Below are 23,188 nucleotides of genomic sequence, written 5' to 3'. Positions count from 1 at the left end.
CAGCCCTGCGATTCTGTAACTCACTTTTCGAACTCACACAGCGGTTTTCGCATCGGCGGTCGCTCTGAAATCAGTTGTGAAGCAGTTATTTTATAATTTGGCATTCTGATAAACAATAAACTACAAGCTCCCAACTTTTCAGAGTGCCAAATCATAAAATGACTGCTTCACAACTGATTTCAGAGCGACCGCCGATGCGAAAACCGCTGTGAGTTCGAAAAGTGAGTTACAGAATCGCAGGGCAGGAAATGTTAACAAAGCACAGACAGTGCCGGAACGGTTCTGCGACATCATTATGAAATATGTAAAGGTGGCAAGAATTCGTAAACTGTAAACTTAAATGTAAATAATAATATTTTATGTGCAGTTATCATTTAAGTAAAAAACATTTATACAAGAAAATATGAGATGGAAAAAATGTCCCTGGACACTATGGCAGGAGAAAAGGCTAAACTTTTCTCAAGAATCATTCTGTCTATTGGTGATAACTGTCCAAAAATCCGGTGGTTTATCGCAATGATTAATATGCAGATAAAGCTGTTAACTGCTGCTGTTTGGAGGGGTGTTGAAATAAAATAACGTAAATAGAAATATGTTTAATAATAAAATAATAGTCGGTATGCGTCAAGTTTCCAGCAGTCAGGGTATTATTGGCTTCATCTCCTGAAAATTATAAATAATATTACCAAGGAGTTGCAATGTCCTTTTTATTTTATTATATAATTCGACTTTTCGTACGAAGAATTGAAGAGGGTCCTTCAAGAAAAGAGCGTACCAATTCTTAAAAGGCCGGCAACGCACTCGCGAGCCCGCTGACATTGAGAGTGTCCATGGGCGGCGGTATCACTTAACATCAGGTGAGCCTCCTGCCCGTTTGCCCCCCGTTCTATAAAAAAAATAGGGGGGCAAACGAGGCTAGGGACGCCCAAAGAGGGCAATCAATGCCGGCCTTTGAGGGAGGAGTACACTCTCACTTTGAATAGTTGGACGTATGTCTGAGGATAGACCCCCACCGGGTGTCGATTCCAAAGTTCGCAAAAGATAGTGCCTTATGAAGCGTACTATAGAAGACTTCCCATCAAGAACTTGATGAAATTTTTAATTATGGAGAGCAATCAGATGTCGCAGGGTTTAGTTAACAAGTGCGCAATTGAAATAAAAAAGTAAAAATGAAAATTATTGCGTTTTTTAATTCGTGAATTAGTATTTTAGATAAATTTCTGTAGTTTCTGTAAAGGAATTTATAAAGGACAATTCTTTGCAATGTAGTTCCCTCAAAGGCCGGCAACGGGCTATGGGCTGCGTAGACTGCCCTTTTTGGTCGTCCCGCAAGCTCGTTTGCCCCCCTATTATATAAAAAAAGTAGTTTCTTCTTAAATCGCTTACAATATTCTTAAGGAGACAAACAGATGGCACATCTAAGGTTTTATAGTTTCTTATTTCACATCTCGTTGTGAATAACACATGTAGAGTAAAAGTATTCTCATTATGTAGACGAAATTGATTTGTATAATCCAAAGCAATGGCGACCACGGGTTTTGAAACATTCGTATCGTTATCGTCGTTCCACAACTGAGCGTTTCTTTAGCAGTTTTCACCACTATGTAAAACCAGCTGCCCACTGAAGTATTTCCAAACCAATTCGATTCGGAAAAGGCCGGCAACGAACTTGCGAGCCTTCTTCGGCAATTTCCATAGGCGGCGGTATCACTTAACATCATGAACCTCGTGCCCGTTTGCCTCCTATTACATGAAATAACTAACTAATATATAACTAACTGTCGTTTGGATATGAAAAAAGTTCAGTTGGACTCTATATGAAGAACTTACCTCCAATTCTTTAAATATTTCAACGTCTTCAGGTAATGGACACGGTTTATTGGTACAAGAGTAGTTACTGCCGTTCATATTACAAAGACAAGTGTTACAACCCATATGGAACTCTGCGAGAGGCTTACACACGGAATGTTCTATGTGGTCTGGGCCCTAAAAACAAATAAATATATATTTATTGTATTTGTTATGCTTAATATTGTATTGTTTAAATATCAGTTGAGCTGATGTCGCAATGGGCGCGGGAAAAATCTCATTAAAGGTTGAATAGCCGTCGCCAGGTGGCGCTGGCTATTTGGGATCTAAAAGGAAGCAGTTCCGTAGTTTTGTTAAAAGATCGAATCTAAGCTAATCAAAAAATCATAATATAAATATATAATGGATAACAGGAAATGTTGTTAGATTTTTATTGTTGCTTTGGTTTGGTGGTCAATAATTAAATTGAGATTTCTATTACTTCTAATCCTAATTTAATTTGATTCAATATGTTTTTATTTAATTGTTCATAGTTAAAAATCATTACATAACGAATAAAAGTTCGAATATCACTACGACCAATCAGAGCACGGCAAATGCTTTAGTGTCTAGGCGCCATCTTGACTTTTCACAGCGCAAACAGAGACGGCAGGCTGTACTGATTGAGTATTCAGTCGAGCATTGCGGCGGCCCAACGTTTCAGACGTTGGGGCCGAGTTGGTTCTAGTAGATTGTGATTAAAAGTGACATCGGTGCCTTGAACCCGTTGCTCTTTATAATTTAAGCTAAAGTGTTATTTGTAGTGATAGAATAAATCAATCTAAATCAAATGTAGTACGAGAATTATTCGTTTCTTATGTGCTTGCCACACGAAAACAAAAAATTACGATGTCAATATTTATGGATGAACAAATGATGAATTTTCAGTAACACAAAGCCTTTGAGCCATAATAAAACTTACCCCTTCATCCATAAACACCTCAACATCATCATTGATAGCCCTATCATCGCAATCATCGTCACTGCAGGAGTAGCTTTGCCCATCAGCGGCGCACGCGCAATCGTTGCAATTAACTTTGAATAATGAATTCGCTTTGCATATTGGGCGTTTTATAAGATTTCCTTCGAATGACCTTGTCTCGATAAGTCTTATTAGTTTTTCCTGAAAACAATAGGAAAAACTAAAATTTATTGTTATACTAGCAGTATTTGTTACAAAATATTTTGAAAAATTATATAGCCTTCGAAAGAAACTGATGGAATATAGCCGGGGTCAATCGGTCTACGTCGACCGATGCCATCGACTGGCAATCGATCTATTGGTTAGTCCGGTATCCGTCGATCAATTAAAGCTACCAAACCAATCGATCAACGTCGACCGATGTCGATCGATGACATCGATTAACGATCGATCGATTGGTGTGGTAACACTTAGGCATAATACGTATAGGTGAAATATTTTATTAAATTGAATCCAGTAGTTTTTGAATTTATTAGTACCAAAATAACATTGTTTTTTAATGTTTAACATTTGGAACCTTTTTATATATCTTCTTCCTAGCCCTTTAATACAAACATAATAGTTAAAATTATCTATTTGTTTTAACCTCCCCATAGAGGTCGATATCTTCAATTACAGATAAAATTATCTACTTATAACGGTAGATTCGTTCTATTGTACTGTCAAGACCACATTGAAGTTTTCACTTGTGTATAGAACTACTTTTTCTATTGTCTGTACGTACATACCTTTTGTTCTGTTACCTCCAGGCTTTCGCCAAGACAAGCCTTAAGTGTGCAAGATATATCTTCTCCATTCGAAGAACAAAAGCAATCATTACAGTCAACTTTGAATATTGCATTCGGCTCACAGACGGACCGTTTCTGGACTTTATGGAATGCATTGTGCCTTGACTAAAATTTAAACAATGGATGAATTAAAGAAATATTTGAGATTAGTCTAAGCGGAAAGAGATCTGTCGTGATGAACGAATAAGTATAGTTTTTATTTGCTACGCGAAATTTCATTAAAAAAATCAATCTTAATCTTTTCACAAAAATACGACAAAATTTTAAAACCCGTTTCTTATTAGTGGCTATAGATTAAAGTACCTATACAGATTGTTACTTTTAATTTTGTTAAATACTGGATTTTTAAACATAAATGAAATCATAATTATGTATTAATAATAATTAATATAACATGATTTCTAAATCCCGCCAAAACCCTTTGACAAGATGGCGTCGAAATGTCAAGATGTTTACGTGTTGATTATCATTATTAAATACGTCTGCTGTCTTCATCCAACCCAATCTGTGAACGTTTTGTGTCACGTGACAGAAGTATGAAACTCAATTTTTTAATTTGCTAAATTAATCATTATTGACTAGTTATTTTATTCCATAGGCAAATGTTACATACAGATTACATTTAATAACACTTTATTTGTCATACTGTGAAATAGACAATTATTATTGTATATTATGTACTTTATATTTTTCATCAAGATGATTATTGTCGGACTATAATGACGTTATTGTTGTCAACACAAACCATAATTTAGTAGTGCTGATACCGCAAATTTCACGACGGTTCTCTTTCCGCCCTATACGTATACGTCGAACTAAAACCCAGATACCACCGCTTGTAGGTTGGTTTAAAAATATAAAAATCTTAACTTGACTATATATAGCCCTATAAGCTCTATAAGCTATCTCAGAGTAGTACATTACCTTATCTTTAATGATAGACAATCAACTGCAACTTAGCTACGAAATTATCCCAAATTTAAACGACGAATGAAACAGGTACGCTTTTCTATAGTCGGTTCGATCTACGACGAACTAATTGAAATCTTTTTCTAGTAGCAAAAACTGTATATGTACTTTAAAAAAACTACTCTTATTTTGGATTTTTGGGTGAATGATTGCAAGTGATATATATAATACATTAAAAATAAAAATAAAGTATATAACAGTGCTCACTTACCTTATAAACCTTCACCAAGTGAATATTAACACAAATCACAAATTAACACGTCCAGCACCGATGGCGATTTATTACCGACGCAACGTAAAATAAAAAAATTCATCACAAAGTGGGTGAATGAGAGTGAAGTAAACGCGACAAGTGAACGAGTGAATGAAAAGTAGTTACCATTCTTTGATTACGCTTACATGAAGTGCGAAAGATGTGCGAATCTTATTGAACAACGCGGCTTTAGATTGCGATATTGTAAATGTATAAAGACATTTAAAATTTATAAGTATCAGTAAAGTGGAAAAAACCAAAGTCATAGTTTATACCATAGATTAATTAATTATTTAGCTACATCACTTCGTTTGACAGTTAACAGTAATATTCTTACTAAGAAGTGAACGAAAAAAGTTAGTGAGCGAGTACGAATCGTATATAGTGACAATTCCTTAAATTATAAAAATATCAATCTTGTATTATACGAGAGCCGCAATTCAGTAAATATGACTTAAAAGTTAGCTTATTTTTGTATTTTAAAGCACAATTAGTTACTTATGAAACGTGTTGGAGTACCAATTCAGTATTATAATAAGGTGCGTAACGTTTAAAATTATTGAATATAAACTTACCACAGACGACAAAAATCTGTTTTCTACTTCTTCAGCTGGTTGTGGCTTCCAATCTGAAACTAAATTGTTTTATTAGAATTGTTGAGGTGTTTATTTTAATCGTAATATTATTTATTGTGCTCTGTGACGGTTAAGTTTTTATTAGATTTAGTTCATTATTTGCATTTTGTGCTGTTCTGTCTATATTTGTAGTATTTTATTTTATCTTTTGATTTAGATTTTATAATTTTGTGTTTTTATGGGGCAGGGGGCAAAAAAGCGAGCAGTTCAATTTGAATAAAAAGCTAACTGCCACTCATGGACCGCAACGCCAACTGGGTTAGGGGTGTGTTGACGTCCTATATGGAAATGATACGCACTTATTTTATATCATTTCAATATACCTTTGGCAGCCGATTCCAAAGATAATACTTTAAAAAGCGCCATGTATCGAGGTGACAAGTAAAATTTGTAATTTCATATTTTTCTGTTTATGTATTTGTAGAACTTTAAATACGGAGACTAAATGTTATATTTAAATTAATTAATTAATTAAATACAAAATAATCTCACCGGTATACATTGAGCATCCCATTTTAGTACACATGGCGTGTCCATTTGTCGTACACCAGCAAGTGTTGCATTCGTTCCTCCACCTGGAGTCCGGAGCACATCGGAGTACGGGTTCTGGAATAATTTTATTATTTAAATGTAATATTTTCGTAAAATCCTCGCAAAATAAAGTCATTAAAAGACAAATTACGACGCTTTGTACTCCTTAAACTGTGTTAGTACGTACATAAATTATAAAAAAAATCAGCGGCGCTACAACCTTTTTAGGCCTCGGATTTCTGTATGCGTTTCAAAGTCAAAGTCAACACAATGCACACTTATGAACGTCAAAAAAGAAAAATTTAATGCTTCTTATTTTACATTTACTACCAGTTCTCAAACTCAGAACTGGCAATACACTCTCCGCCACTCTTTCGTGATCATTTGTCAATCTAATAGGCAAGTATCAGCCTCCTGTGCCTGACACACGACACACGACTTTTTGGGTCTAAGACAAGTTTTTCTTCTCCATTGGAGCGAATGTCAAATGTGCAGTAGACAGAAATTCCTTTGATGCCTGGGTCCGAATGAGTGTCACACGTTAAAGCCACGAGGCAAATAGGGTAACACATAAAATTATGTACCAAGTGTTAATATGTATAAGTAATTAAATATATCTCTTATATATAAAACAATGTTGGGTTTGTTCGAACACTTATAACCCGAAAACGGCTGGACTATACTCAAGATTTTTGATTTGTTGTATTTGTCTCAAGAATAGCAAATTAACTATTAAAAACATTGAAAATTTACGAAAAAAAAGGGTAACATAAATTCTATTATTATTCGAATGTTGTTTTTAAATTATGTCAAAAATAAAGGAAGAAAAAATCCAATATTTCGTTAACGTCATATATTGATTGTTCCCTTTAATAAAGGTTTCGATATGACAAGATATATCCATATTGGTTGTCAAATATTTTGACAACAATATTTTATGTATATTATGTAAGCTAAGGAAAATATACTGAGCTACTTTAATAAAGATTTGTATATCTTCTTGTGTTATCGCTATCTTAATAAAAATTACAATAATGAGAAATAATTTCTATTTTATTTTCTATGTACTTTCATAAAATCATAAATTAGGTTCCGCTAATTTGTTCGCCGCTTAATAATAGAAACTATAAAACTTAAAACTTAAAAGATACATACCATTTTCTTGTCCCGGACAATCGAGTATTGTGCAGTTCCTGACACCCTCTTCGGAGCAGAAACAATCGTTGCATCTGCTCTTCCAACTCGTGCCTGGTGAACAATCTTTCCCCGATTGCAAATCCGCTTTCAATAGAACTAGAGAATATAAATTTTATTTTAACCCTCATAAAAACTAAGATCTCATTTGTGATAATTTTTGTTCGTGTATTAATTTTCAAGCTGTAGTGTACTTCTCTTTCGGCTCTTACTGTCAAATTGTGTTTACGATGTGATGAATAGAGATGATAAAGAAGTTAACGTTACACTGTTTTATATATTTATAACCGAATTTGACTTTTTTTTTAAATGAGTTACCTTAAGCATAACGGTTTTGACCAGCGACTATTATGTCACAAAAAAAACTAGAAAACAATTATTTTTTTAATAAACGATAATTTTAAATCCACGTAATGGAGAAGTACACAATACGTTAATACACACATGTTATACAATTTAACGAAATACAAATTGTGAACGCTCGAATACTTTCGTTCGATCGGTCGTATTTACGAGATTTTGAATTGATTTGCTTTTTCTTAATCTTTAATTCTTAAACTAACGATAACCTTATACAGGACTAATAGTCTTTATATATAGGACATTCTTACGTATTTATTTAATGGGAAATATTCGAAAAGATGGCAAGGTCAATTAAGAATATTACTAACTATTTTTTATTTATTTATATATTATTTATTACAAAAAAAAACAACCGTAAAACACTACAATTATGCTGTATTACGATTTAAAAATATTTTTATTTATATAATATAATCATAATATGTTGCATTAGAAAACCGCAGTCTTGTTTAGGTGCTCGACAATTACATTCGACAGTTTTCAACTTAATTTTATGTTGGTTAACGTATATGCTGACTGGGTAGTACATTTATTAGCCGCGGAAAATATGAACTTACTGGTTCCTCGCGAACAACCCTTCATAGTACAAAGTACTAGACCATTATCAAGGCATCTACACATATTGCAATCTCTCTTGAACGACGTCTCTGGCTTGCATTTCAGCGGTTCACCTGGAAAATCATTTTGTCCATTCACGTTATCTGTTTAATATAATCTATATATAATAATAAAACAAAAAATACATTGTAAAATGTTGGTCCCCGCTGTGTACCTTTACTAAGCATTTGCTCGCTGCGATTACAATATATAAATTAACTAGCTGACCCGGCAAACGTCGTTTTGCCATGTACATTATATTTTCTAGGAAACATTTATTTAGTTTAATAAAAATAACTATCAACTATAATAATAGGGGTTGATCGTAGAGCGGTAACAATTAAGGGTTGTATGTATTTTTGTATGCTGTATCATAAAAAATAAAAACAAAAAGTTTTGCCTAGATAATAAAAATAAAACTTGTTGGGGGAAAAATAGATGTTGTCCGATTTTCAGACTTACTGAATATGCATAAAAATGTTATAAGAATCGGTTGAGCCGTTTTGGAGCGAACATTGAGACACAAGAATTTTATATATTAGATTTACTCACTACTAATTGTTTTTCTATTGTTTTATTGGCATAAGTGTTTTCAAAATGCATTGGTACTCTGTAACTTCTAATTTCGATTTTCCGACGCTTTGGTTAGCAATTTCGATGTTCTTTCAATATAAAGTTTCGTGATATTAGGATCAATGTAAAAACTTAAGAATGAAGTCAGAATCGTACTCGCTGCTGGGAGTTGTGATGGAAATTAGTAAATTAAGAAAGTTGTTGAGAAAGGTTATTTGATTCATAGTAAATACATAATCTGTAAAGGATAGTTAAGAATTGGCGAGAAAACAAATTGTTGTTCTTGCTACGATACGAGGTTTTCAAGGCAACGCACCCACGAAAAATGTGGTCTCTATGGGCTGCGATGACTGCCATTTTTGGACGTCCCGTAGGCTTGTTTGCCCCTTTTATATAAAAAAAGGAGACTAAATTGTTGCACTGCCAGGTTCGAACCCACGATCACTGAGATGCCAGTCACGTGCCTAGATACTATGCTAAGGGTATTCAGAGTCAAAGCTTATTTAAATAAGAAAGCCCTCAGTTACTATGCAAGTTCTTACGGCACACTTACGGTACTTTTGACACTCGGAAGGGACTATCTTTTTATGTAACAAACTTAAAAACTAAACACGTTTTTAAAACAGCAAAACGGCTTTAAAAAACGTGTTTAGTTTATCAGTATGTTAGTTGTTACATTCTATAATGTACACTGGATATGTACCATGTATTTGTGCAACGAAATAAAGAATTTTTGAAATTGTAATTGAATTATCTTTTTATGGGACAGAAGGCAAACAAACACTTTGAATTAAGTGCTTGCCGCCGCCCATGGACACCTGCAATACCAAGATGTCTTTAAGGTAGCCCCCTATTTCGTATCTGTTTAGTACCTGGAATGGCAGCTGGTCCCATAGAAATCTGCCCATAAAACATCTAGATTAATCTCTGGTGGTGACTTACCATAGGTCTTATCACAGACTTCTTGTTTTAAGCAGATAGCTCTGCCCTCCTCGGAGCAGCGACACGTGTGACAGTTGCTCACCCACTCACTCCCGACCAAACACTCGGCTTCTAACCGCACATCTTCGTATGTACTGAACTCTTCTGATTTTATATATTCTGCAATTTGAATTTTATCGATATTAATTGTATGGCTAAGTAACATTGGAACACTTCAAAATCAAACTCAAATAACTATTTATATAGGTACCTAAACAAGTTAACTTATGAACGTCTAAAAAGTTTAGAACGTCTATTAATTGTAAATTTACATTTACTACTAGTTCGCAAGTCAAGGGCGTAGAGTGGGCAAGAAGAACTGGCAAGAAAGTTTCCGCCAAGGTCTAGGGCTCAGATTTCTGAATCTGTTTAATGATCATTTTTAAATCTAATAGGCAAGTAAGTGATCAACCTCCTGTGCCCGACTCACGCCGTCGACTTTTTGGGTCTCAGTCATGTCGGTTTCCTCACGATGTTTTCCTTCACCGTTCGAGCGAATGTTAAATGCGCACATAGAAAGAAAGTCCATTGGACAGCCGGGAATCGAACCTACGACCTCAGGGATGAGAATCGCACGCTGAAGCCTCTAGCCAACACTGCTCCTATAAAGGTATATACTTTCTAAAATATATAGTTGTTGTTTTACAATTGACATAAAATATGTTATGATTTATAACGTATAATAACCTTTTTCTGTTGTGTCCGTTATACTTGAATCTTTCGCTGGAGCTTGTGACGGCACCCGTATCGCTGAAACAAACAATAATTATTCATTAATATAACTTTTTTTTTAAAGATAAATTCAAAACTTGGAAGTTAGGTAAAACAAATTAGCTATCTATTCTCAAATCCGCTTGACGACATTAGATTATGTAATCTTTGCGTTCGAGAATTACGCACGTAAATACATTAAAATACAATTAATTATCTACACAAGAATAATTTATATGTATTGTAATACTATAGTTGTAGTTGTAGCAACATTTAGATATACTTTAGAATTATATGAGTCTGTTCTTTTTCTTTTTTTTTTTAATGGCACTGGCACGATTTGTGCATATTAGCCAGCGTCAAGTATAGCCCTCGAACCGGAAATCGAACCCGGTACCCCTCACCTAGCTGCCACTTAATAAGACCGCTAGGCTATGAGGCCCCTATGAATCTGTTCATTTGCAAGTAAAAACTATCATTTTTCTATTTCGCCTACCGGGCAGGCTTAAGACTTTAGACCATAACTTCTCTCATCTTTTTTTTAAAGAAACTTCACAGTTGCGTAGAATAAGTTATCGAAATGGCAATTCAATGGACAAGCCCATTCTTGAGTCAAAAGACTGTATCATGTATCTTTTAGTTTTCCCGCCAAATTTTCGTCCAAAGACAACGCAACATTTCGGACAACGATAGCAGCGCGCGGCCGATCATCAAATTGCCCTTTAGCCTTCACAATTATTGCAGTTCTATTAATAGCAGGAAACAATTGGCTCGATAATTACCCCCCAGCTATATCTTAGAATTCCATAGATACTACAGAAATATTGAGCAAAAAGTTTGCATAACAGAGAGATTACAACCTCATTTGCTTAATAACGATTTGCTTTCCACAAAGTTCATCTTTTGTTTTTATATGTATTTATGGGACCAAATTACTTATATTTTCCATATTATAGTACGGATAACAGTCCTAGTCAATTTATGCAGCAGAATCAGAATGTTGCCTATACTAAAGATTACCACAAGACTATCGTTTACAACCGGACGCTTAGTTACTTTGGCCATATTGCTAGGAGATAACCGAATAGTCACGACAAGCTGGTAATGGTAGGCAGAAGTAATAGCAGGGGAAATCGGGGCCGATTGCCTGGTCTGACCAAATTAAGACAATTAACGTCACTGTAATGATAACCTCGTATGTCAAAAAACCATTTATTTTTTGGAACGAAGTTCCTTATCGCGTTTTGTGAAAAGGCTAGACGGAAAAAATTCTTACGAAAAGTTGTCACAACACTTTTTTGCTATTTGCTATTGTAATACACCGGTTCTCGTCCGATCACCGAAGTTAAGCAACGTCGGGCGAGGTCAGTACTTGGATGGGTGACCGCCTGGGAACACCTCGTGATGTTGGCTTTTTTTTCGTCGTAAGATTGGTGTCGAGAAAATCTATCATACTGTTATGATACCAAATAACATATAAATTAATCGAAAGGAATTTCGTTCCATCCGGGTGTCCCTTGACACCTCTAAAGTTTCATTATTCTTAGACTCTTATGTCATTTAACTGGTATAATCATGAAGTAAGTACTTATTTATGTTATTAATAAATAAGTCCTTTTTACCATCTAAAACTATTGACAAAAACACATAATAATATTTTAACGAACATTTGCGAAATGAAACATGTTTTTTCGTTTCCAGACGTGCGATTCTGTAACTCACTTTTCGAACTCTCACAGCGGCGGTCGCGCTCAAATCAGTCGTAAAGCAGTCATTTTACGATTTGACCACCGCTGCGAAAACCGCTGTGAGAGTTCGAAAAGTGAGTTACAGAATCGCAAGGCTGTAATGTTTGGTCGAGGTTATCATTCTACAGCGATGTTATGGGTCTTAACATTCCTAATTCACTGATAGATGAGGATAGAGTGTGGAGCAAGTCGACGTATCGGTTAGGGATTTTCGAGACAGGCACTTTCAGTAATGAAAACTAATAAGTAAAATAATGTGACTAAAACATATTAAATCGATGTGAATAATAAAATACCGATATTGAATGAATCAACAGCTTATCAAAGAGAGCGATTAGCACATGCATTTCATAGTAAATACAGAAACAAACCTACGCTGTGGATTCTAGTAACTCGGGTCGGGAGATAACTCTTGATAAGGATTTCATTCAACTGGTTGGAATCTCATTTTAAGTATATCGTTATCTTAATATATATAAATTACATGTCACGTTGTTTGTCCGCTATGGACTCCTAAACTACCGAACCGATATCAATCAAATTTGCACACCGTGTGTAGTTTGATCCAACTTAAAAGATAGGATAGCTTACACCTGAATTTATTTATACGCACAATATTATTTCTTTGCAAAATATTTGTTTATTATTTGATAGTCACAATTCTAACAGATGGCGCTGTGTTGAAAGTACCAACGTGTCACATAAGCTACAATTTAATGGCATAACCACCAAAAAAGCATAGTGGTCCCCATGACTGGTGTTCTCCGTTTCCCTTGAATAGTTTTCTACTATGTAATATAACAACATCCTTAGCCACAGCAACGCTTGGCCGAGTCTGCTAGTATAATATAAAACTTACTCTGAAACACTGAGAAAGTTTTAACTTCAAGCACTAAGACAATTATTCAAGTGAAACTTCTTTAGGCACATGAGGGTAATTTTTTACGGAAACGTCACGAAGATGTGCAGCGTTTTTGCCGAAGAAAAGGGAGAGAGCGATTGAGAGAGAGTGAGAAGGGCGAATTACCTAATAGAAATTCTATTTTTAAAATTAAAATTTCGTAAAGAGAATTTATGAAATATTAGTATTTTATATTTTATGCAAAATAATTTATTAAAATCTCAAATGACGAATTGTAAATTAAAATGCCACACGTTTTTACTATCGAAGAAATAAATTAAAGGAATTAAATTTATAATTTGTATTATTCCTCGACACTTTTAATATTTTGATGTGAGTGTCAAAATACTTTTAACGCATGCACTTTTTTTTCGCACCGTGACACAAAATTAACAGAATGAAGTTGCCCACGGAAGATGCTACGGCATTGGACATAATTTAAAAACAACAATCGTATAATAATAAAATTTATGTTACACTTAATGTAAGAGAATAATAATAAATATTTAATTTTTCAAATGTAAACTGAACTTTATTGACTATATGTAATCCTTTTCCAGTCTTTGATTATTAAATTGTAATTAATTATTTGCATGCAATCAAAAACTATTTTTAATAATGCCAAAGAAGTATAACTTCTTACGCGCGTACATAAGTACACGCACCCTTTTTTTTATATTACTACCACTATTTTATAAGCAGTCATTTAATGATTTGGCATTCTGATAAACAATAAACTACAAGCTCCCACCTTTTCAGAATGCCAAATCATAAAATGACTGCTTCACGACTGATTTGAGAGCGACCACCGATGCGAAAACCGCTGTGTGAGTTCGAAAAGTGAGTTACAGAATCGCAGGGCAGTAACTTTAAGTAAAGATGAATGAAGGGGTTGCAATACCCGTAACAACATTGGAACGTTCGAACAGCTCGCAACGAAATTAAAACTCCTTATTTCTATTTATACAAAGCTATTTATAGTTTCAGTAATTGTCAGTCAAATTGCCATTTGTCGATTAATTGGTGACGAGACAGTCAGGCGCCAATTCATTTACTGGAACTTATGCTATGTTAATTTAGCTTACGATACTTGAGGCAATCAAAGGCTTGCCTTGCGATTCTGTAATTCACTTTTCGAACTCGCACAGCGGTTTTCGCAGCGGCGGTCGCGCTCAAATCAGTCGTGAAGCAGTCATTTTACCATTTGGCATTCTGATTGGGAGCTTGTAGTTTTTTGTTTTCTGTGCGAGTTCGAAAAGTGAGTTACAGAATCGCAGGGCTGTAGCGTCTTCCAAATTCCGTGTGTAACCACGCACGTCTCATTCGAATTCTTTGTTAACGGAATAAACGCTTATTCAGAGTTCGATATATTCGTAAGGGGGCGTCCATAAATTACGTGAGGTGTTTTTTTTAATTTTCTGTACCTCCCTACCCCCCTGGTGAGATGTCGTGAGATTTTACTCAACCCCCTCCCCCAACCCCCAATCTCACGTGAGATTTTCAAAATGTGGGTTTCTTATACGTAATACGCGTTGGATTGTTATTGAAAAAAGAAAAAAAAGTTGCTTCGTGCTTTTATTTACGACTAAAACAAAATAAGTTAAATGTTGAGCGTTTAGATGTGGAGTTAGCGGGAAGTTGCAGAGATTTGCCTTTAGGGTCAACCGTTTTCCTATTTTTTTTTTCAATCAGAAAAAATTGCGTGATATTTGCCGAGACCCCCCCTCTCTCCAACGTTAAGATTAAATGAGATTTGACTGGACCCCCTCCCCCCTTTAAACACGTCACGTAATTTATGGACGCCCCCTAAGGCTGATCATAATAAATTACTAGTAAAATCTAAAATTGGAAGTGAAATATTTGTATTTATTATTAGATTTTTTGTAACATTTATGTTCATGATTGTAATGTATTTAAGAATAGATAGCTTGTAATATATACTGTAGATAAACATTATATATAATGTGGTGAACTTTAATAAATTAATAAGACCATGCATCTTTTGACATATTCAAGCAAAATGTGACGGGTAACCTAATAGGCCATTAAAATGTTACAATTTCAGGGCCTAACTGAAAATTTGTTAGAGGACGCAATTTTATTTATGGGACATGTGCTTGTGGGGTTGGCGCCCTTGTCTCCTGGCCGCCATCTTGGAAAAAGTGATGAAAACACGTTTTTGGCTATATTTCCTATAGATAAACATCTTCAGAAAGAGATCCTCTACAAAATTGTTCTAACATAATTTTGTGATTAAAATGTAACGGTGTCAAAAGTAACCCGTGCGCGCTTAGCCTTACTGTTCGCTACTGTTTATATTATATATTAATGTATTGAGTTAATATTTGCTCCATACTCCAGTATGAATGTATTTGCTGACGTGACGCAGATCACGGGGTAAAATACTGAGAAATTAATTAGTTTAACAATGACCTCATGCGGTATTGAATTATTCATTAGAACGATAAGAGCATGCATTTATGTACGCTTCAGGGAGATGTTAAAACACCACCAACTTCCTAACATTGGGTTCAGTGGCGTAATAATAGGGTGGCAGGCCACGGGCCCCCGACAGGGCCCCTGCCCAAGAGATATTATGTTCTATGGATGAATGTGAAGTCTCCAATACGCATTGGGCTAGCGTGGGAACTACAGACCAGTCCCTCTCGCCTAAGAGAGGAAGCCTATGGCTATTAGTGGGACATATACAACGTGTAATTGAGTACGCTGAAAATCTCGAAGTTAATTAAAATAAAACTGAGCAGGTACGAATTTTACGGATAGGGCCCCATCGCCCTTCCCACGAAAGAAGGTTTGCCACGGGCCCCAGATGGTATAGTTACGCCACTGTCATCACATGTATATCTATAAAATATTTTCATAAGTGGCAGCTAGGTGAGGGGTACCGGGTTCGATTCCCGGTTCGAGGGCAAGTTTTAATTTAATTTAAATTTGTTCTCGGCCTTTGGGAGGGTTGTGCGGTACCGGGCGAGTGCCTAAACCGTACATGGAAGACATGGTCGAATTTATAAGGCAAAAAGCACGAAGTATAAAAATCTTATACTTGACGCTGGCTAATGCACAAACCGTGCCAGAGCCATCAAAAAAAAATCATATGTATCTGATTGTTCTCATGTATGATGTTTGAGGCCAAAAATAACATTTAGAAAAATTCATAATCGCTCTCACCGGAACTTTTCGCCTCCGGACGGCCGATTAATAACGGGCAGATTTATTCACGCGTAAAGATTCATACAGATGAAAAGGTACAAATTCCAGTTCAGCCTAAAAATAATTACATCAAACGGCAAACAATTGTAATAAAAACTTTATTACACACATGAATGGGAAAAATGGCGATGACGTCTACGTTTCAGTACGTAAATACCTAGTATCCGGTTTGAAGCACTTTGATGTCTTTTCGTACAGAAACTGCTGCTTTTCTCTTGGCCTAAGCTCTATACTCACTGGATATTTTCAACTCAGACAAAACCAGTGTGTTTAGATGAATCCTTGATCATTACTAATGGCGCTACAACCTTTTAGGTCTATCTATCTGCTCTGTTTCTTATAGCAAGTAGGTGATCAACCGTCTGTGCCTGACACAACATCGACTTTTTAGGTCTAAGGCATTCCAATGACCTCACGATGTTTTCCTTCACCGTACGAGCAGTGTTAAATGCACACATAGACAGAAAGTCCATAGGTGCACAGCCAGGGCTCGAACGTACGACCCCAAAGCTGAGAGTCGTTTGAAACCTCTAGCTGCTCCTCCTTTCAACCATCCTTAATTAGGCAACACAAAACGATGGATGTTAAGTTTGACGTGTCTACCAGTCTGTACAAGGTAGTTTCTTAATGAATTGACCTATTATGAAGCGCTTTTTTAGAAAGCTGATGTGATCGAGATGTTTCTTCAGAGTTATTTCCTTCAAGAAGCGTAGCAAGTCTTAAAGGGCCGGCAAGGTACTTGAGAGCCTTCTTATAATGTGAGTCCATGGGCGATATCACTTAACATCAGTTGAGCCTTCTGCCCGTTTGTACCCTGTTATATTAAAAAAGCTATATTTAATGAAGATCTGTTGTTTCATCCGCTCTTTTTTTGCGAAAGAAATATCGGGAGTTAACTGAAGTTTTTAATTATTCTTCGACGTGATGGTTTCTTGGCGATGTTTTAGTTTACTATATCATATATCAATTGCGTACATAAAAATATCAATGCATAGAAGTTCAAACGCAAGACCTCAGGGTTGCAAGTTTATTTGCAGATACTATTACAAACCCCAACTAATCTTAGCTGGATGGAGGAAAAGCTATAAATACCAGAAAATATTAAATGTAAAAGCTTGAAAGTTAACTACGATAAAATACATAATTGTAACCAGTTCAAGGAGGAAAACCGTAAACTGGTACATTGACATTACAAGCGGAACTAAGTTACCGTTACTTTGAACTAGTGAAATTGCAAAACATTCCAGGACATTTATATTAATTCAATAGCATGGTCATGCATAGGGAACACTGTTCTACCTTACCTACCCACATTATTACCAAAGAATATAGCATTCTCCATACATATACTACCTACTACTAAAAAATACAAAACAATACGTACTTATAAGCTTGTCAACCCATACTCTGGTCTTTTTTAATTATTTTGTTCAGTGTGTTCGGACTTATTATGTTTGAAAGTACAAGTTTTATGTTGCAAGTGTTATATAGAAAATAGTGACACGTGTCGTATTAATTTTCTGCTCTCAAATTGTAAAAGATGTTGCCAGCTAACATACTCCCTCAATACGAAAGAATATGTTACCCGGCAACATCTTTCAGCAGCAGTCTAATATAGGTGAACTACACATTAGCATGGAGCTATCTTTGACTACGATTTTTACATATACACATATAAAAGTAAAAAAAGGGTGCGTGTACTTATGTACGCGCGTTAGAAGTTATACTTCTTTGGCATTATTTAAAATATTTTTTGATTGCATGCAAATAATTAATTACAATTAAATAATCAACGACTGGAAAAGGAGTCATTATAGTCAATAAAGTTCAGTTTAAATTTGAAAAATTAAATAAATAAATATTTATTTTTATTCTCTTACATTAAGTGTAACATAAATTCTATTATTATTCGAATGTTGTTTTTTAAATTATGTTCAATGCCATAGCATCTTCCGTGGGCAACTTCATTCTGTTAATTTTGTGTCACGGTGCGCGCGCATCGTAAAATTTCACTCTCATCAATTTTTCATAACGCGCCTAAAGAAGTATATCTTCAAAAAATGCGCGCATAACAATGCGTAATATTCTATTGTCTTTGATACCTTTTTCGGACGCATGTATCATGTCCCGGTGTAAAACAATATCATATTACAAATGGACATGTGTCGCATACGTAAATGCTTATCAAAGGTCGCGGTATCTCTCATTCATAATATTATGATGTCATTAACACGCGACGGCCATCCTTCCGGGGTTTGACGTTTCTATTATATACTGGAACCGCCTCGTGGGTTATTAATTGCAGTAGCCCCGCGATTCTCCAATGGGGCATGGGGAGAACTTTCTGCGCCTGTTTTACTTAATTGTATACTAGCAGACCGGCCAAGCGTTGCTGTGGCTAAGGTTTTTGTTATATTACATAGTAGCAATCTATTCAAGGGAAACGGTAGGAGAACACCAGTCATGGCGATCACCATGCTTTTTTGGTGGTTATGCCATTAAATTGTAGCTTATGTGAAACGTTGGTACTTTCAACACAGCGCCATCTGTTAGAATTGTGACTATCAAATAATAAACAAATATTTTGCAATAAAATAATATTGCGGATATAAATTGAGATGTAAGCACGGTGTGCAAATTTGATTGATATCGGTTCGGTAGTTAGTCCATAGCGGACAAACACGTAATTTATATATATTAAGATTTAGGCCCCAAGACATACCAATTGTCTCACAATATTTGGCGTACGTACAAGTGTTAATCTCGGATGTACTGAAAATCTGCATCTGTTGGGATTTGATTTCACGACCTCAGGAGTCAGAAGCACACAGCGCGTCGGGAACAGGCGGCTGATCACCTACTTGTCTATTAGATTAACAAATTATTATAAAACAGAAACAGAAATCTGAGGCCCAGACCTAAAAAGGTTTTAATTTTTTCAAACTACTTTAGAGATTAATTCGGTTTCCATTAGCCATCCATTAACCACTCTAGGTTCAGAAGGACCTATAACACATAGTACAAAACAGTAGAACATCGGGCACAAAAATAATTCTATTCTACAAAAAAATATCCGACGATGGCGACGTGTATCTCGTTCGTACTGTATACATATTCAGTTTCTCATGAAAATATTTTTTTTTGTAATGAGAAATAAAGTTCTTTAAACATTATATCCGAGGAAAGAATGCTAATCGGAAATTCAAACTGTTAAATACTTAGATGTAAGGCGCCAAAGCTATTATGCAAAGTGTTTTTATATTTTATTTGCATGAATAAGTGGTTAAGCAAGTTTATTTTGAGACGCTTAACGGTTAAATTGACTTCGACTATACTAAAGATATTTTGTTGCCACAATTATCCTGTATACTTTCTTTAAAGAAAGAGATTTTATAGCTGTATTGGCAATCCAAAGGTTGCGGGTTGGAATTTTTATTAGTTACACTTTCTCACTCTCACTTTATGGAATTTCCTAGTAAGATTATTATGGAAGAGCTGGGAACTGGCTGTGTCAGGGATACAGGTATTTACTTTAAAGGGTTCCCAAATCCTACATTATAATAAATTTTTGTCAAATGAATATTTTTTTTTTACTATTTATATTCTCGTAAGAATCAAAAAGATACACTAAATACGAAGGGACAGGGTGAAAGCTAAGATCACAGCTACGCTAATACGGCTTATAGTTGAAATGGTAATGGGCAGGCCATATTGCAAGGTGTACCAACAAAAGATGGAGCGCCGAAGCCACCCACTGTAGGAGAAAAAAGAAACGTGGGAAGACCACAACGTAGTCCTGGAATGCGTGGCTGTGAAAGAAAAGAAATCCTCGTATCTGTGAGGTCGCTCCGTGAAGCCTGCGAAATGCCCAGGAGACTTCTGTGCTTCTGGAAGGAGCTAGGCTGGCTTAGTTTGCCAGGACTTGACGCACAAAGGACCTAGTGAGAGTCTAAGTACGGAAACTGACGGAATGGACTAAACATTTGACTATAACTTCTCTAAACAGAATAACAATTCACAATTCATCTCCTTCATGCCCTTGAAACATCACTTAAGATCAAAATCGTATACAGAAATGTCAACCGGATGCATGTTAATTAATTAATTGGCAACACAGATAATTGTTAAACTAATAGGTCCAAGGCTTGTCGACAGAAAAAGGTTTCCCACAGATAATAATCGTATTGTGTCATTGTTATAATTGAAACTAAGTATTGGGGATTTTTTGCAAGTATGATTTGAATAGTTATTCATCAGTGATTCACGGAATGAATTTCTTTACTGGTAAAGATTAAAATGCCTTTATAGCGGGGGATAATATTTAGACCATACGTTTTGACAACAATTAAATAACGCAACTGTTCTTATTATGACATCATGATGATAAATATGACATTTGCATGCATGTTTAATGGCTGATTGCGCGGTTTTTTATTATTAATCAATCTGAATGTACAAGTTAGTGGCGTGGTGGGTAGCAGGGCCGGCAAAATGCCACGGGCCCCCGACCTAAGAGGGCCCCTGCCCAAGAGATATTATGTTCTATAGATGAATGTAAAGTCTCCAATACGCATTGGGCTAGCATGGGGACTGCAGACCATTCCCTCTCGCCTAAGAGAGGAGGCCTATGGCCATTAGACGAGACATGAGACGACTCATTGGTCTAGTGGTTAGTACCCCTGACTGTGAATCCATGGGTCCCGGGTTAGATCCCCGGCTGAGACGAACATCGATATGATGAGCATTTGGTGTTGTGCTTAGGTCTTGGGTGTTTAAATATGTATTTATATGTCTATCTATCTATAATTCTATAATATGTATGAATATCCATTGCCTAGTACCCATAACACAAGCTTCACCAGCTTAGCATGAGACTAGGTCAATTGGTGTGAATTATCTTTAAAAAAAAAAATATATATATATATACAACGTATAATTGAGTACGCTGAAGTCGAAAGTTAATAAAACTAAACTGACTACGTGACGATTTTTACTGATAGGGCCCCATCAAAAGAATTTGCCACGGGCCCCCAGATGGTATAGTTACGCCACTGGTAAAATATATAAATATTCAGAGACTATACTAATGTACTAAATATTAAGATTAAGGAGTAACAATATCGATGAGCGGGAACCTAAAATCAGATACAAACTGGGCTAACGCTGACATGGTACGTTTTTGAAGTAACAATCTTCTGTGCCAACGGATAAGTATTGTATTGCCGTGAATAAAACCCGGCATAAACCCGAATCAGTATAGGTGATATGGAAGACATAGAGTAATTAAACTAAAGCTTATTATAATTGTAATGCATAATATCGATTTTCCCCTGTTCCAAAGATATTATTAATTAAATTTGCGAATATAAGAATTGAACCGAGTTCTTTACTGGATTTTCTCAGCAATTTTATAAAATCAGTGAGTAGCGCTGTTTAAAGTGTGTGCCTCAAATTTTTGCATCTGTTCCGTGTCTTTTTTTTCTAAGAAAAAATTTTTGGTCTAAGAAATGCCGATTTCTTCACAATGTTTTCATGAGTGTTATATGCGCACATTGAGAAAAGGTATATCGATGCACAGCCAGGGCTGAAGCTACCCCCTCAGGGATGAGAGTCCCACGCTAAAGCTTAGGCTAATACTACTCTCGCGTTTATTAATAGTTTGTAAACGGGCAGGAGGCTCACCTAATGGTAAGTGACACCTACCATAGACACATTGCTAAAGGGCTCGCACCGGCCTTTTAAGAATTGGTACACTCTTCGGACCCTTAGTCGAATTGGTTCGAAAATAGATCAGTGGGCAGCTGGTTCCACATAGTGATAAACGAAGAAAACTTCCTTAAAAACGCTCGGTTCTGGAACAACGTCCAGGTGATACGGGTGGAGTTTCTTCCGATGATGAAACACAGCTCCAGGTAGTAAATGCGGTAGAAGATGCAGGGACCCCTATTCTCAACGCAACGGAATCAAGCCGCTCGGAAAGTGACTGGTCGTCGACGGGTATTTCCGTAATCTATACAAACTCTACTATATGTAAGATGTCGGGGAAAGTTTATGGAAATACCCAATTCAATCGGCCATCTTCCCGAATCTATAAAAACAGTTTGAACAAAGATATAGAATAAAATGGGGATGAGGTTTTATTGCTATGTTATCAATCGGCATCTCTTCCTCTTAGTTCTTTTCTGACCCATCTAGTGAAAGCTGTAAAATTAGACACACTTTGACGGCAGAGTCATTGATGCTGTTTCAAGTCTTATAATCCGAAACAATATTGTTCCTGGTACAATACCTCTGGATTATAAACTCTATATGTCACTCAAACAGCCATTCGTAATAAGGTAATAATAAAAAAAATAACTTTGTTATATAAAAAAAACGATAGTCGCATTTTGGATAGCTATATAAAATTCACATTTCAAACGCTCTTAATAATTATTATCGTTACAGTTATTATTTTACAACACGAGTTTTTAAAATTTTAAAAATCAACGTAATTTTTTTTCAACCAAATATTTCGCCTGAAACATTCACGCAAATTAAAATCACTCACCGGTGCCCTCAGTAAGCTCCACATAAATAAAAAGTCCGATTACAATTAACCACTTCATTTTACACTATCACTACACGTCCATCACCCACCACAGCTTTCGCACCACTGACGTACCAATTAAAGTGATCAAGGCACAAAATTAAACTTGTTCCTTCTGACATATAATTTTATCTAAAGCTACATGCAAAAGAACTATATTTGAATGATTCTCTTCATATAGCGGCACATTAAATTGTCAAGCCGTATAATTACGATAATGTTAGTTCGAATAGGGTCTGAGTAACCAAAGATAACAGAACGGTAATAATAATTAAATCATTATACGATACGATG

General features: G+C 35.7%; 1 protein-coding gene across 8 annotated transcripts in view; it reads right to left on the bottom strand.

The window, feature by feature from the left end:
- Positions 1-22,985, bottom strand: part of LOC125050289 — a 29,672-nt gene extending 6,687 nt beyond the window's left edge. The window contains exons 1-11 of one of the 8 annotated variants that reach the window (XM_047650027.1): positions 22,856-22,985; positions 10,402-10,464; positions 9,676-9,834; positions 8,121-8,234; positions 7,162-7,299; positions 5,968-6,081; positions 5,416-5,474; positions 3,559-3,723; positions 2,771-2,971; positions 1,831-1,986; positions 584-663 (exon numbers count right to left, since the gene is read on the bottom strand). In XM_047650027.1, the coding sequence (XP_047505983.1) occupies positions 640-663; positions 1,831-1,986; positions 2,771-2,971; positions 3,559-3,723; positions 5,416-5,474; positions 5,968-6,081; positions 7,162-7,299; positions 8,121-8,234; positions 9,676-9,834; positions 10,402-10,464; positions 22,856-22,913 (1,251 nt within the window). In that variant the 5' untranslated portion in view covers positions 22,914-22,985 and the 3' untranslated portion in view covers positions 584-639. Of the gene's footprint in view, positions 1-583; positions 664-1,830; positions 1,987-2,770; positions 2,972-3,558; positions 3,724-5,415; positions 5,475-5,967; positions 6,082-7,161; positions 7,300-8,120; positions 8,235-9,675; positions 9,835-10,401; positions 10,465-22,855 lie in introns of those variants that run through there. The other 7 variants (XM_047650028.1, XM_047650029.1, XM_047650021.1 and 4 more) reach the window with 7 other exon arrangements.
- Positions 22,986-23,188: the final 203 nt, after the last annotated feature.

Source organism: Pieris napi, chromosome 6, assembly GCF_905475465.1.
Source record: "Pieris napi chromosome 6, ilPieNapi1.2, whole genome shotgun sequence".
NCBI classification, from domain to species: Eukaryota; Metazoa; Arthropoda; class Insecta; order Lepidoptera; family Pieridae; genus Pieris; species Pieris napi.
Note: the sequence above shows the minus strand (reverse complement) of the source record. Positions and strands in the feature narration are given on the sequence as shown.